Here is a 14,934-nt window from a genome sequence, read left to right as displayed (position 1 = left end):
ACTTTTTATTTCCCTCGCGTCATGAACGCATGCTAATTTTCATCTCCACGAGTCTCGGGGTGACTCCAACTTATACCCGTGCCACACGGGCAACTCGAATGCCATTTAAAACAATTGATGATCGGCGATCGGCGTGATCGGCGAATCAGCTCGCAATCGGTTGCGCGTGGAATGCGCCACGCCCAGAGTGTCGCGTGGTTATTGGCCGTCCGCTCAAATGTCATTCGTTGTAAATGGCATTCGAGTTGCCCGTGTGGCACGGGTATTAGCTAGCCACCAAGCCCACCAAGCCAATTTTCTTCTGCCGCCAAGTGGTCAAGTCAAGACAAGCCAGCCTCGTAATGGCTGTGAGTGCGTAGTTGAGGGGGTGATCAACCGTGCGACCGAGCGGCGCGCATGCTTCGCAAAGTTTGGATCGAGGAATTGCCCAGCCCCGGACATCCTTAGCATATTGGATGCATTGACGTCAACAAACATGCCGTCGTCTGTGGTTCGCTTTAGGAGAGTGAAATCGTGAAAGTGGTTAGACCTAAGAATGGTTGCGTTGCTCTCCTTGCTGAATGAGCTTCGTGGGGTGCTTTTCCTTCGGCAAAAGGCACGCCGTAAGTGCCCTATAAAGGTTTGCAATTTATAAAGCATGGCTACTGTGGTGCGTTCACGACCAGCCATGGGTGCGCTTTTGTCGGTGCAGGCATACCACGGTACCTTGCCGTGTCATATTGGCACCTAATATATGACCTTTTTGAACGTAGTGTGTAAAAGCAAAAAATTTACCAAACATTTTGGAGAAAAAAAGTGTGTTGACTATGCAAGTAAATACGGCAAGTGCAACAAAACTTTTCACAGAGGTATCCTTAGGTGGTGCATTCATCATACTCAAATTTCATAAGTGCTAGGTATCAGAAAAAAAATTAAGCCTAAAATATCCTTTTTTTTTCTACGCACTGGGAGGCAAACGGTAAAAATTGTCTGGTTAACGTTGCGACTCCCACGTGCCACAACACAAAGCAAAAACGTGAAAGCTTTTTTTGAGATGAGCTCCCGAAAGCAGGTCCGGCAGATCCGAGCAGGTCTAGTACCATTTGTGAGTAGCAGAGCATCAATCAGACAGTTTGTTTCTGTTTTCTTCCCAGGGCATAGTAAAAAAAACTGAAGTTTTAGGCTTAAATTCTTTTTTTTTTCCTGAATCCCACATTTATGAAATTTGACAATGATAACTGCATCACCTAAAGACATCTCTGTAAAAAGTTTCATTGCCCTCTTTTCACTAGCTTTAGACTTAGGCTAGGTGGCGCAAGCTACCGCCCATTTCAAAGGGCATAGCCATTAGCATCCATCCATACATGTACACATTTCACACAGCATTCTTTTACCATACACTTGAAATAATTCTGACAACGTTCTCAGAGACCATTTCTCAAAAACAGTGTGGAGATTTGATCTCGTAAATACTGCAAAATCTTCAGTGTATAAAATTTTACATCCACACAGTCATGACCAATTGGATGTATCGCTGCAAGTTCCATGATACCTGCTACAAAATAACCAAGAAGTGTGCTGGTGTGGGCTGTATACTTACTGTATGTTTCGTTATCAAAGATAGTCACACAGTGAAAGCCTGTTGACAGATACAGTGCAGCACGAACTCAGCACTAAAGACAGAGAACTCACTTTGCACTATCTTAGAGCTGCATCGCATTTGTAAACTGACCTTTAATGTGCATGGTCTCAACCAGGAAGTCTTTACGTGCACTTAGCTTAGGGTGATGACATTTGATTGTTTTATTTTGAACGCTCAATTTTCTTTTTTGTTCTGGAGTGCGCGAAGGGGCGTCCCCTTGCATGTGTTCTTCGCGTCGACTGTGCTACGGCAGCACTTTGTTTTCACAGATTTTTCATATTTTTCCCACAAGAGTGCAATCTGGACATCAGATACTTGAAAGAATGTCATTCCTAAACGGAAAAGCATTGAGGCACCCTAGTTTCAGCATGATAGCCTTCCTGCAGTGCAGCCGTGTAGTGCGGCAGAGCAACCGCCCTGGTTCGGGTTTCAGCGCACTCTTCTAAGATTGGCTCAAGGTGCACGGCGTTCCAGGCATCAGAACACTTTCAAGCGCGAGACACATGCGCGAAAAATCCATCTGATCCGACGTCCGATCCGGCAGTGCGACTGCCTGATCCGAAAAATTTGGTCGCTTCAGACGTCGGATCGGCGATCCGACGTGCGTCCAACGTGCCAGATAGTTTCGCACGGCGGACGGATTGTCGGAAGCGTTCAGCCAATGACGGCACAGCTAGCACGAACGTCATGATGACGTACTGGGTCTGGCGGGACGGGCGACGGGAAGCCGGATCCGTGAATCCCGCTGACCCATTCGAGAAAGATGGCCCCGGCAAAGAATGCACGCGCTAACGAGAACGAGCTTCTAACTTTGCTCGTGTGAGCTAAACCGTCAATCTGGGACCAGAGATCTGTGAACGCGAACCTCCGCTGGAGTGCTTGTATCTCCTGGGCAGAGCCAAACGGATTGCCGTGTCGCATGCAAAGTCGGAAGCGTGTCTCAAAATGTCGCGTGCGGCGATTCGGAGTGTGTTCGGAATGTCGGATCGGACGATTCTGCCGTCCATGTGTCTCGCGCTTCACTCTAGTTTTCCATGTTTGAATTTCTTGTTATACTTTACCGCCGTTAGTTTTCGATGGAAACTACGACCCTAAAGGGTGAGGGAGAAGTGCGAGTAGGCTTACCGAGACAGGGACCGGCATCAGTCAGTGTGAGAGGTTCACACCGCAGAGGGGACACCTGGGTACTGGTCGCTGGGATAGCATCCCCACTGGAAGTGCCTGCTCCAGCCACCAGGGGATGAAGGAGCAGCTGCTTGGCAGTGGGCCTGAACATCAGCCACAAATAGACAAAAAATAATTTGTACGTTACTTCGATTATTTCTCGATGATGACCACCAACAGCAAACATGCCTCTCTGGTGGTTCATCACAACAAAAAAGCATGTCATGAACATCTGAACACAACATAGCACATAAAAATATTGAACAAAGTAGAAATCTACATTTCTTATGACAGTTCTGACATCGGAAAGTTTTTTTCAAAATAAGGAATTATTCTAAGGCATGAACGTGTCAATTGCAGATGCTGAAAAACTATTGAAGAAGCCTTCCGTTTGAATTAGAGGTGAGAGCTCGAAGCATTTACCAGCAAAAAAAAAGCTTAGAGGTGCCGTGTCACTTCCACTACCACAGAGGTCAGCAACCTTTTGCTGCAGCGGGCAGAGGGCAAACGTTCAACACGATGTGCAGCGATAAAAAAGTTGAACAGTCCTGTATTAAACCACAGTACAGTTACAGCGACCGCCGCAACAAATCACAGCGACAAGAATCGACTGCACGTTCATGCACAGTCGGGTGCGTGAACAAAAGCGTTTGGAACAAAATAGACATCCGACCATTTCGTTTCGAATGATCTTGTTTCTTTTTTTGTTCCGGAGCATGTGAAATCGCGTCTCCCGGCACGAGCTCTTGGCCTTGACAGTGTTACAATGTCATTTTGTTAAGGGCTATTCTCCTTTCCAAAGAGTGCGTGCAGTGGGCATCAGGTAATACAGAAACCCTAAGTTTGGAGTGGGCTTTTAAAGGCATGGTGTAGCTCAGTGGTAATGCCTCCGCTTCGCATGCAGCAGACCCAGGTTCGATTCCCACGGGCGGCAGGCAATTTCTTTCAAGGATTCGGCAACATCGACGACAGACACCCACAACAACAACTACATCAACAACTACTACTACAACATTAACAACTACAACTACTACTACAATGGACGTCATTTCTAGTCATAGTGAAAAACGGCGTGACTGGGATCAGGACAAAGAAGAGAGATACACTGGGCAAGTGCTAGACAAAGAAAAGAAATACACTGGACAGGCACTCTTTTTCACCATGAACTCCCACCAACTTGCCCAAATGTCCATTCTAATAGGTTTCACTTCAGTGTTGGGAACAGCCCATTACAGCTATCACTGTAAAAGCTGCTTCCAAGCCCCTTTTCAGTACGATGATTGCTTCTCCATACATTGCTTGCCAAGACCCGAACATTCACATTAAAGCTATTAATTGTGGATACTAAAACATTTTGGAGGTACTCATTTGTCATTTGTAAATGCATGTTTGACTTTACGTTCTTCATCCTGAAAACATATGTTCACAGACAGATGTGCTATAGCAAACACGGCGATCAAGGCAGCTGCGAGCTTTCTTAGATTTGAAGACTAATTCAAGAAGGCCAGCCTGAAACTGCACAAAGTAGTTCACTTCAAAATATTTTTAAACTTTTTCCCTGTATGGTGATCAGCGAGATCTACCTCTTGAACTTGGTCAAGCTCTGTCACATACTGTAAATTACTTCAAGAAAATATGGAAATTAGCAAAGCTAAATTCCCAGTTTGCATCTCATACTATCTCACAGAGAGTCTCTGTATGAAATAGCCTGCTTGCTTCTACTACAAAGGTTCTTAAAAAAAAAAAAATCCTAGAAATTCCTTGTTGATAGAAATTACTGTTTGTTAGCTGGAAATCTCGCTTTTGAGACCATCCTCTCCAAAAGTTTCCCTTTCCTTTGAAATCTTACGTTCAGGTCGTTAAGCTGTCGTGAAATATCAGCCAGTAATGCCAAGTCACACATGCAATCAGGATCAGGAGTTTGTGCAAGAGCGTCTTTACACAAACCAAAAACTGTGATTCCTTCTTGAAAATAAAAAAGCCGCAAAAACTCTTCTTTTACATATCCATCGAACTTCCGGGGGTTACTGTGCAAATCCTCAAGTAGGCCTTTATGCACAACAAAAGCTTAAAAATGAGAATGGTACAAACAGCCATTCCGAACAAAATTGATGCTAGATACGAGCACTTTAATTATTGATTCCCGATGCATCACTTTGGCGCACAACTGCTAATGGATAATCCAATGAACATAGAAACTAAACTAACCCTCAGGAGTGTCATTTCATTGCATTAGGTTTGCAACCAACCATTTTTTCATGTGCCAAAAGTTTTCGAGATTGTGTGTGTAAAGGGGGGAAGGAAGGAAGAGGTCTTTATGTGAGCGTGTTAGAAGCCGCATAATACTGCCTCGCAGGCCCAATTCCTCTTCTTTTTTTTTTCACTGAATTGCACGGATTTCTTGCATCGCATATTCATGTTGTGTTTTTGCTATGCTATTGAAACCTCTACCACGACTTGACCCCCCCAAAGTTGCTGGGCGGTAGTACTCTTCAAATACGTAAATACATATGAGGTTCTGGGGAGCCCATAAACCTCGCTTTCATGGTCAATTTGTAAAAAAATAAAGAAAAACAAACACACTCACCTGTTTTTAGGCAGCACTGTCAGGCACAGCCGAATAAAGGACTTCACAGCTGCATCCAATTCCTGTTAGAGCCAAGTCCCGTAAGAAAGCACCATGCTAGTTCAACCGATAATTGCTATGGCACAAGTCCAAACAAATTCCTGAAGTAACAAAAGCTGGCAAGAAGAAGGTGCACAAGGTAATCTTGCCTGGGCTCTCAGAACGATGGCAAATGTGCCGTGAAAACGGCACGTTTGCTACCATACCGTACCTCGAGAGGCTGGCTATGACAGGAAGACAAGCACTTCTTGCAGACTGCTACTGTAGTAGATGCCCTTGAAACAGGCAGAAATCTGCGCAAAGCCTAATGCCGCGTAAATACGAGAACTCCTACGCCACAATGTCTACGTCCACGGCACTGAAAAGACAGCCCTCCATTTGGCAAGCTTAGCCAGCAAATGTGCGATTGGTAACGACATGCTGTAACCAGATGATAGGCGTGAGCACTTGTCAATTCCTACTGCCTCAGTAGACAACTAAAATATCCTCTCACATCATGTACCTCTATCTATCTTCAACCACGGATGCTTAATCCAATCTCTACAAAATACCGCCCAATACGCATCTATTTCATCAATGCATAGCTACTCAATGGAAGGGTTCGACTTCTAGGCTTATGGTAGCAACTCACCTCAACCTCCTTCTGGCATTTGTCTAGTTCCGAGAGAGCAAGCAGTATGTCTCCATCTGTGAGAAGACAAGACATTCAACATCCTGGACTCAAAAAAGTTGCAGAATTATACAACACATTGCCAAAGGAAGTCTAGATCGAGGGACCTTACGGATATATTGCTTGGTATGAAACAGGAAAGGCAGCAGTCTTGGTCATGTCCCCTCTACCCCTACTGCACCCCAAAATTGCTCTTGACCGTTGGACTAATCAAATGAATAATTGTGCACTCATACAATACAACTCTCAATTTGAATTTTATGCTTCCTTACAGCTATGATTCCGTGTTTTTGAAGTTTATTTTTCGTGAAATTTGGAGGGTGCTTTCTTTTTAGTTTAATTTTTTGCCATACATTTCCAATTTCCGACTTCCAATTTTCGAGCATTTGGAGTTTAATTTCGCTGCGTTTCCAATTCTTCAAAATTCAAAACAAACATAAAACATATCTGGACATAAAAGTGCATTAAGTTCACAAGAACTCGCTTCTGCCAAATTATATTTCTCCAGTTGGATTTGGCGTGGTGCCCTTGGCACATGTATTACTAACTATCACACAATAAAATTTAAAAAAAAAGAAGTATTGATTCAATAGACGTCAAGACTTCAGGATCAGTAAACTTCTGGACGTAGTCGCTGGGAAACTCGTTTCCTTCCCATCCCATTACACCACTCTGCCTGCTGCGTGAGGTGGAGTGCTAAAGCGATTTCAACTGCCCCTCTCCATCTCCAATGGAATGCACAAGTTGATAGCTTTCAGTCCTATAAAACTGAACTCCTCCTTCCTTGAAGAAGCACAAAGAGTAGGGTCAAAACAAGAAACTGGAACAGTGGCTTTTGTCGTGGCCCAGGAGTACAATACCTGCTGTCCTGAACGAACTTCCGAGGAGATAAATTGTATGTCCCCTTTGGTGAAGGGTCTGATATTTGAAAGGAAACTAGAGTAGCGTCTACTCAGGATAAGTGACTGACCCGGTTCCGAACCTATTTGTAGATTATCGTTACACTGCGACCTCGAAATTCAGAGTTTATTGGATGAATCTGAATTGACGAAAGTCTGACTGACAAGTGTTTTTTTGTGTTTTGTGGATTTATCCGAAAACATGAAATCTTACTGATAGAGTATACGACGGGGTTGGAACAACTAAAACTACATGTCATGTCCATACATAGCAAACTTGAGACAAAATAGAAATAAAAAAAATGGACAGAACAACTGTTGTTCTGTCCGTCTTTTTATTTTTCCTCTGTCTCGAGTATACTATAAATGTCACTCATCAACTTGACTGCATTTTTTTTCTCTATCTTCACTAATTACGTGTCATGTGAAGGTTTGGGTACCGATACAGGCAAAAAGCATCACAGCATTAAAAGTCACTCCACGGCTTGAACTCGATACAATATATTAGACAGTGCGCCCGAGCCACAAAGTGATGTGCAGTATGCCTGATGAAAAAAAAGAGTACAACGTAAAATGAACCACTTACTTCCTTTGATAGAGGTCAGAAGCTGCTTGAATACGCACTCAATGCTGGCATTGCTCAAAAGCTCACGTCCCTGAAAAAAAAAAAAAAGGAATAAAGCACACTTTATATGCCTAAAGAAGATGAGCTTCATGCAAAGAAAGCTTTGTCAAATGGGGAGTCTCCGGCTGTTGTAATTGTGATAAAATCCTCACCAGGGCAAGCTCCAGTGCAATGATTCCTAGGGACCAGATGTCGGCCTTGGGTCCTTGAAAAGATGGTCTCTCCTGCGTCAGAACCTCAGGTGCCAAGTATTTCGGAGTTCTGCGTTTAGGATGAAGCGAGGCCGATCAAGCAGAGTAACCTTTCTGCTCAGCCGCACACACTGTCATGAGACACAAGATCTTGTGCAAATATATCACATTACATTACATTACTTAAATCATAACAAGAACTTTGCAAGCTTTAGTAAAGTTCTTAAGGCTGATTATACGCAGACGGAAAGGAATTTAGGGTCTCCTAATGGACGATGCAAGTGTAATAATAAAAATAATAATAATGCTGGTGATGATGATGACTGATATTTTCTTATCGTAAGCCATCACAAGTGGTCGTAACGCAGTCGATCACAGTCAAACACAAATGTGTGAACCCAGCCTTTAAGGTGATTCTTCAGCTAGATTAATACCCAATGCCAAAAGCCAGTCATGCTGTGCAAAAGTCGAACCGTCTCACCCAAGCGGGAACGGAATGGTCTTGCCATGCTCGGTCATGTGGTAGAGTCCATAGTTGGAAACTTTGATATGACCCTACACAAAGAAAACACTTTATGCGTGGGATATTCACACCTCGGCCGGCTTGCTATGAACAGTGTCTTAGCTACGACTGTGTGAAAGAAAGCCTGCCGAGTCTGGAGCACGTGAATGCATGAAGCTCGACTTCACAAGCCACTGCACTCGTGCACTAGCTTCGGCAGTGCTTTGTTTTACACGGTCTCGGCTAAGACGGTGTTTCTAGCAAGCAGGCCTATGAAATGCCTTTGTAGAGCTGCAAGTACAGTGTATTCACACCTTATCGTCCAGGAGGATTGAGCTTGGAGACAGGACATGGTGTACAATGCCATGGCCGTGCAAGTAGACCAAGGCATCTAGTGTTTGCCTGCACACTCTACCAATAGCCTCAGTCCTGCAAGAATTCATGTAGATTGATCATCCTCGCTGGTCACGTTCTTTCGACAGGTTAAACGTAAGCAGGAGAGTTGATCCAACGTACGGCAGTTTCTTTGGAATTTCATCCTTCAGGCTTGTCTTGAAATGCTCGAAGACGACCACCAATCTCTCTGGAAAGTAAGACAGAGACGGGCTGGGGCGGAATATTTATTGCGGATGATTCGTCAGCGGTGGTTACTATAGCTCACACTGCTTGAGCTGAACGTGGGTGGCATGTGGCGAACATTTAGGTTGATTTTTTTTATTTTCCAACAAAAGGTATAGTGTTGGTGGTCACAATATTTACATACGTGCATATACACAGCAACCTAACATCACCCTCAGCCCAGGTTGAGCCTGACACCTATCCTGGATAAATTACTGTTTTGGTGGCATGACTTAAAAATGTATGATAAAATGTCTTACCATGTTTGCTACGAAGCACATCCAAGTATGTACAAAGGTTCTTGTGCGACAGCTTCTTTAACAGTTGGAAGAGACCCAGAATCCTGATAGAATTTGGTGTGAGTGGCAGGCCATTATTGCCGCAGGTGTCCTTGGCATGGCACGACGCAAAGAAGGTCCTTGCACCCAGTGTCGTTTTCTTGAGCGAATCCATGTCTGATAAGAAACATACAATGCCTAATATATACTTCTAAGAAATTCATAAATATCGTTGTGCATTCAATACATCTTTAACAACATGCTATGGTGTTTGATGATCCACGTCTGAGAAGATTCATTCAATGAATCGTAGACCAAAAACACTCAAGCGTCCACGAGTGAGATTCATCACGTATCAGTTGTTTACGATTCCCTGAGAGCGTCACTATTTATATCTTCTTCAACGGTGCGCTTTGACATTTGGAGAAACATCAGAATGAACATTTGATGTGAAAAGTGATGTAAATTAGGGCCCTCCGCACAATACTACAGACACCAAAACCAGTCGCATTGATCGTGTATTTTCGCGTGATCGTCACTCAGAAAGAGCAAACGGAGCTTTGAATGTACTACGTGAGGTGGAAAGTGCAATGTTGTCCCAAACATACCACTTGGGCTTGTTTGGTGTTTTCTCCACGTGCTACACTTCCCAAACTCCAAACAAACTTTTTACTGACTCACAAATCCCCATGACAGCTGACAGCACCCGCGTCGCCCGCGTCCTACGGAGGTGGATACGGCTCTTTTACACGCCCCTTTATCTGGATTCTGGATCTGCACGGATCAACTATGAAACGATGATGATAGCTGTTTCAGCGTGTTTGCCGCGTTTGATGTTACACACGTTATTAGTCTGTTTTCTTTCATTACACAAGTAAATGTTGCTCAAAGTGAGCCGGTGAGCCCCCGATTGAAGACTGTCATGGATTATTTGCGATAATGATGATGATGATGATGATCATTTGCAGCTTTTCTCTCGGGCGGTTCAATAACTCTATGGGCGGTCCTAGTAGGCGGTCCCATGGTGTCTGGGACCTAGCTTGTGGGTTTTACGTGGCCCCTTTTTGAATCCTTAGCCACCAATTCTTTAGTCACTTTTTCACCACTCCCCGTACTCAACCAAGCCCCCTCCCCTCCCTTTAATGACGTGAATTGTAAGCGCGAAACTTTGAACACGGTTTAACCTCGTTCCGTGACACTCATGTGTTGACAGCGTAGAGTGGTTGTGTACAATGAAAAACAAATGTTTCCCTTTCTTAACAAAATCTATCAGCATTCGACGGCACATACGGCATTCACGCGTGAGGACCTTGGAGAAGAGGTACCAAAAGAAGGACACAGGCGACCAGTGCTTTACAGCAGCAGCTGTTAGCACTGCTGTAAAGCACCTTTCCGCGGAAGTCCGGCGGCGATCGTACGCAAAATCCCAAATGACAGCGGTGAGTGACAGCGCTGCCGCGCTATCACTCACTTTCCATCGCCGTCTCCTCTCGCGCAGTCACGTTATCTATGGCAAGATGTGCTACCGCTCCCTCACTCCCCCTCCCCCCCCCCCTTTCCCCTTGCCAGCTCCCCTCTAAAAAAAAAAAAGGAAGAAATTCACCCGCGCGTCAACAAAGAGGTGCGGTTTTGGACGTTTTTTTTTTGGGTGGCCGTGAGGGCCATTAGAACAGTGGCGTTATTGGTTAATATTTTTTTTTTAGGTAAATGACTACAATGTTTTTATTAACGTGTGCCTTTTTATTTTATTTTTGGGGGCGTAACGTAGTTGGAGAATCGGTGCTTGATCTCATTGTAGCCTAGCCGTGAAGTGAAATTTGAAATATAAAGCTCATAGTGGGCGACACGATCCCAAACCGAAACTGGCAGGTGAGGCGCGTCTGTGACGTCGACCTGAACCCACGAGTCCGCGCGTACGCGCCGCAGGTGACGTCAGCAGTGCGACGGAAGCGTAAAGCGCAGAGATGACATCACGTGCGCGCTTCGCCGAGTTAGTTTCGGTTTGAGGCTGTCTGCAAGGATAACAAGAACGTCCAACGACCCGATCCAGGCTGATACCAGCCAATCACGGCGTCGCGTACGTTCACGCGAGGCCGTGATTGGCTGGCGACTAGTCAGGTTCTTCCATTTTTCCGACTCGTCACATAAGCCGTGATTGTACGGACATTTGGTCGTGTATAAAACCTCCAACCAAAGCCACAAAGAAAAAAAAAAAAAATTGCAAGGCTTCCATTTTGCGGTCACTGATGAACTGGAAGGATTTGAGTAGGCGCGGTCTTGTACTCGTTGCTGGAAAAGAGTAATAGATCACAATTACAATCACTCTTGCTTAAAAGGTATTCAGTTAGATCACTTGATTACTCGAGACGAAGAGTCATAGGCCGTTGCTTGAAAAAGTAACCATTACTTCTCCGATTACTTCAAATTTTCGAAACGACAGAGCGTTCTGCCGGTTTAAGAATGGGTCTTTTCTAGTGTCAATAATTACTGGATTAGAGTCGCCGAATTACGAACTACTTATCTCCTTAATCCACCGATTTACGTAATCTATCCTCCCGTGGGAGATTTAGTTGGAGGTTTTCTTGGTAGGAGACTTACTGAACAAAGGGTGCCATTAGAAAAGGAGGGGAAAGGGGGGGAGTAACGGTTACAAGTAATTTTAATATCGATCAATCAATCAATCAATCAAACAATTTTATTTCCTCTCCATCTGAGAGGGGAAGGCAGGAAAAAACAAAGTAGCATGTCGATACTTGACGAAGCCCCCGCCTCCCCGTTACATCCGCAGAAGGAGCTCAACAAATGAGTGAATGAACAATTTAACATATATAAAGACAGGTAATCGAGTGTTTTTACAGGACAGTGGTGTCAATTACATACAATGCAAAGGGTTAAACAAGGTTAACATAATTCAGTATTTCACACGCTTGCTCCGAGAGTTTAGTAATGAGCACACTATAATGCACATTGACTTTCAAAAATATATACGCAACTGTCTCTAGAGTCTATACCATCAAAACATGACAACACCTATTCAATGGATCACTCAAATAGGCCACGAATTTCTTTTGTGCTTATGTTCGCCACGGAAATTTCCTTTGCTTCAAGGTTATTTAAAATTCTTGGGAGAGTAGAAGCCAGTCTCTGGACACCATAATTGGTTCTGGAGCGCGGTGCGGCCCAGTTTCGAGAATGACGAGTGCTGTATGATGCGTCCCGGGGCTCCAAACATGAGAGTGAATTAAAAACGCTCTCAGAGTTGTTTAATGATCGTTTATATGACATCAAAAGCTTATAACTACAGTGATTTGTGGTTTTTAACATGTCAAGCTTTTTAAATAAAGATTTCGTGGAATGATCATCCGCTACGTACATTACACATTATTCATATTGCCCTCTTTTGCATTATAAAAAGCCTCTGAACGTTCGTTTTCGTAGTGGTACCCCAAACCAGGAAACAGCAATCGAAATATAAGCAGAACAGGGCCTGATATATAAGCAGCATTATCGAGGATGGTATGATATTACGGTATTTATACAAAACGCCTACAACCTTTGAGAGCTTTATGGTTGTGTCCTGCACCGTCTCATCCCACAGCACATGTTCGTTAAAAGTTACGCCAAGCAGCTTAGCATTTTTTACAATTTCCACATCTCGTGAGGCAAGCGAAAGCCCTCCCGGCAGGTTGCTGGTGCAACTTGTATGTTTTGCGCGGAAAATAATTGCCTTAGGTTTTGCAGCATTTGTTGTTAATGAATTTGCGGGTAAACTCTGCAAGAATAGATTTGCTCTTCCTATAACGACGTCAATGCTAGTTCCAGAAAAAAACAAGCTTGCATCATCTGCGTATATTATGTAGTTGACGTTATCTAAGTTCACCATGTCATTTATAAAAACATTGAAAAGAAGGGGCCCGAGAATACTTCTTTGAGGTACACCTGCCTTTATTTGGCGCATGTTTGAACGCTCCCCGTCAATTTCAACGTACATATAACGGTCTTGTAAATAGCGTTCGATTAGGTTCAGAGCAACACCCCTGACGCCATTAAGGTCCAGTTTCTGCAGTACCGTTTAATGTTGAAGGCAATCGCCGAATGCCTTCGAAAAATCGATAAATATGCCTAACGTTAGCAGTTTGTTTTCGATGTTGGTTAGTATCATTTCTTCCTCTTTTAGTAACGCCAACTCGATCCAGTACCCCCTTCGGAAACCAAATTGACAAGGGGTAATAATTGAGTATTTTTCACAGAAAGCATATAGTCTCATGTGCATAATATTTTCTAGTCCTTTAGAGAATACCGGCAGTACAGACGCCGGCCTGTAATTACCCACGTGGTTCTTATCCCCTGCCTTGTGGAGGACAGACACCTTGGCCACTTGCATTCTATGAAGAAACACCCCGTCCTGAAGGGCGAGGTTATAAATGTGGGTCAAACAAGGGACGATATATGAAGTACACGCTTTACAGGCCCGATTTGAATGCCATGCACGTCGTTACTTTTACTGTGTCTAAAATTGTTAAATACTGATACTAATTCACTGTCAGGGCAGTGGGCAGAAGAAAAACACTACGCTATTAGTATGTCCGCGAAATCATTACTGGATCTGTAAGCCAACACGGCTCCAGTTATGTACTTCCCGTTTACAGTTATCGTTTTAAATGAGTCACTACATGAGTCAGGTTTAACTAACATGTTCACTTTTGATTCACGTTTTGATTTACGAAGGCGTTTGTTACCATGTTCCTTCGAATTCGAACTTCGCGGAGGGCGCTTAAATCTCTAATGTGCTTAAATTTATTATAGAGCGCATTCTTCCGATTCATCATACTTATTATCTCCGAAGTATCCCAAGGCTTGCGTGATTTCTGATGCACTGGACACTTCTTGTAGGGAAAGCACCGGTTATAGATATTTGTAAACGTTTCAAGAAGGATATCATGTCTCGTCAGGTGAGTGACAGGAAAGAACCGCACTCCAGTTCGTAAGTTGTATTTCCTCTTCGAAATAGTTGAGTCTTCTTAAATCTCGGTGGAAAGTGTAATTTGTGTTCGATGACTTTTTTTTACATATATATATATATATATTTTTTTTTAGATCGGCAAACAAATAAATTGGCCAGGGGTCACTGATTGTGGCACCAATAACACCAGCAGTTAGGAGTGAATCATCAATATTTGTTATGAACAAGTTTAGAAGCGTTGTATTCGTATGATTTGCCCGAGTTCTTAATGATATATGTAATCAAATTATTACAAAATTACCCCAAACAGTGATCGATTATGGGTAATTTGATTACTCGAAATGTGTACCGCTTAGGTGTGAGTAATGCATTCTGCTCCACGGGGATTATGTCGAGAAGGTGGACATATTTACCTACGACTAAGCGACTGGCCAGCGGCTGCAGCAAAATAATAAACTGCAAATCAATAGGATGACCTCTCGCATAAAACCTTTTTAGTGAAAAGAAAACAAAACAAACAAAAAATAACGGTACTTACGAACTTGAATATCGAAACGACCTGCGACCATTGGGGAGTTTTAGTAGATCATTCCGCAAACCCGGATAGGATAACGGTTAGGGAGTTTTACTGATTGTTCCTATACTTCTGATAACGATACCTTAGAACGATAAGATGCACGCGTAAAGGCGTCGGCGGAGCATCGTTATCGGAGTCATCGGAACGATCTACTAGATATATTTTAGTAGATCGTTCCGATATCTCCAATAACGGTAAGG

General features: G+C 43.6%; 1 protein-coding gene across 1 annotated transcript in view; it reads right to left on the bottom strand.

Annotated features, from left to right (window-relative positions):
- The window catches only part of LOC8031703 (TBC domain-containing protein kinase-like protein), a 31,978-nt gene extending 21,840 nt beyond the window's left edge, over positions 1–10,138 (bottom strand). The window contains exons 1-10 of the mRNA XM_029988529.4: positions 9,803–10,138; positions 9,177–9,371; positions 8,815–8,881; positions 8,613–8,727; positions 8,278–8,351; positions 7,758–7,866; positions 7,567–7,636; positions 6,043–6,098; positions 5,373–5,434; positions 2,747–2,889 (exon numbers count right to left, since the gene is read on the bottom strand). Of these exons, the coding sequence (XP_029844389.4) occupies positions 2,747–2,889; positions 5,373–5,434; positions 6,043–6,098; positions 7,567–7,636; positions 7,758–7,866; positions 8,278–8,351; positions 8,613–8,727; positions 8,815–8,881; positions 9,177–9,369 (889 nt within the window). The 5' untranslated portion in view covers positions 9,370–9,371; positions 9,803–10,138. The remainder of the gene's footprint in view (positions 1–2,746; positions 2,890–5,372; positions 5,435–6,042; positions 6,099–7,566; positions 7,637–7,757; positions 7,867–8,277; positions 8,352–8,612; positions 8,728–8,814; positions 8,882–9,176; positions 9,372–9,802) is intronic.
- Between the last annotated feature and the right edge of the window lie 4,796 nt (positions 10,139–14,934).

The sequence above is a fragment of the Ixodes scapularis genome, unplaced genomic scaffold (assembly GCF_016920785.2).
Source record: "Ixodes scapularis isolate PalLabHiFi unplaced genomic scaffold, ASM1692078v2 PGA_scaffold13__105_contigs__length_92229423, whole genome shotgun sequence".
Lineage (NCBI taxonomy): Eukaryota > Metazoa > Arthropoda > Arachnida > Ixodida > Ixodidae > Ixodes > Ixodes scapularis.
The sequence above is the reverse complement of the archived record's forward strand: the minus strand, read 5'-3'. Positions and strand labels throughout refer to the sequence as shown.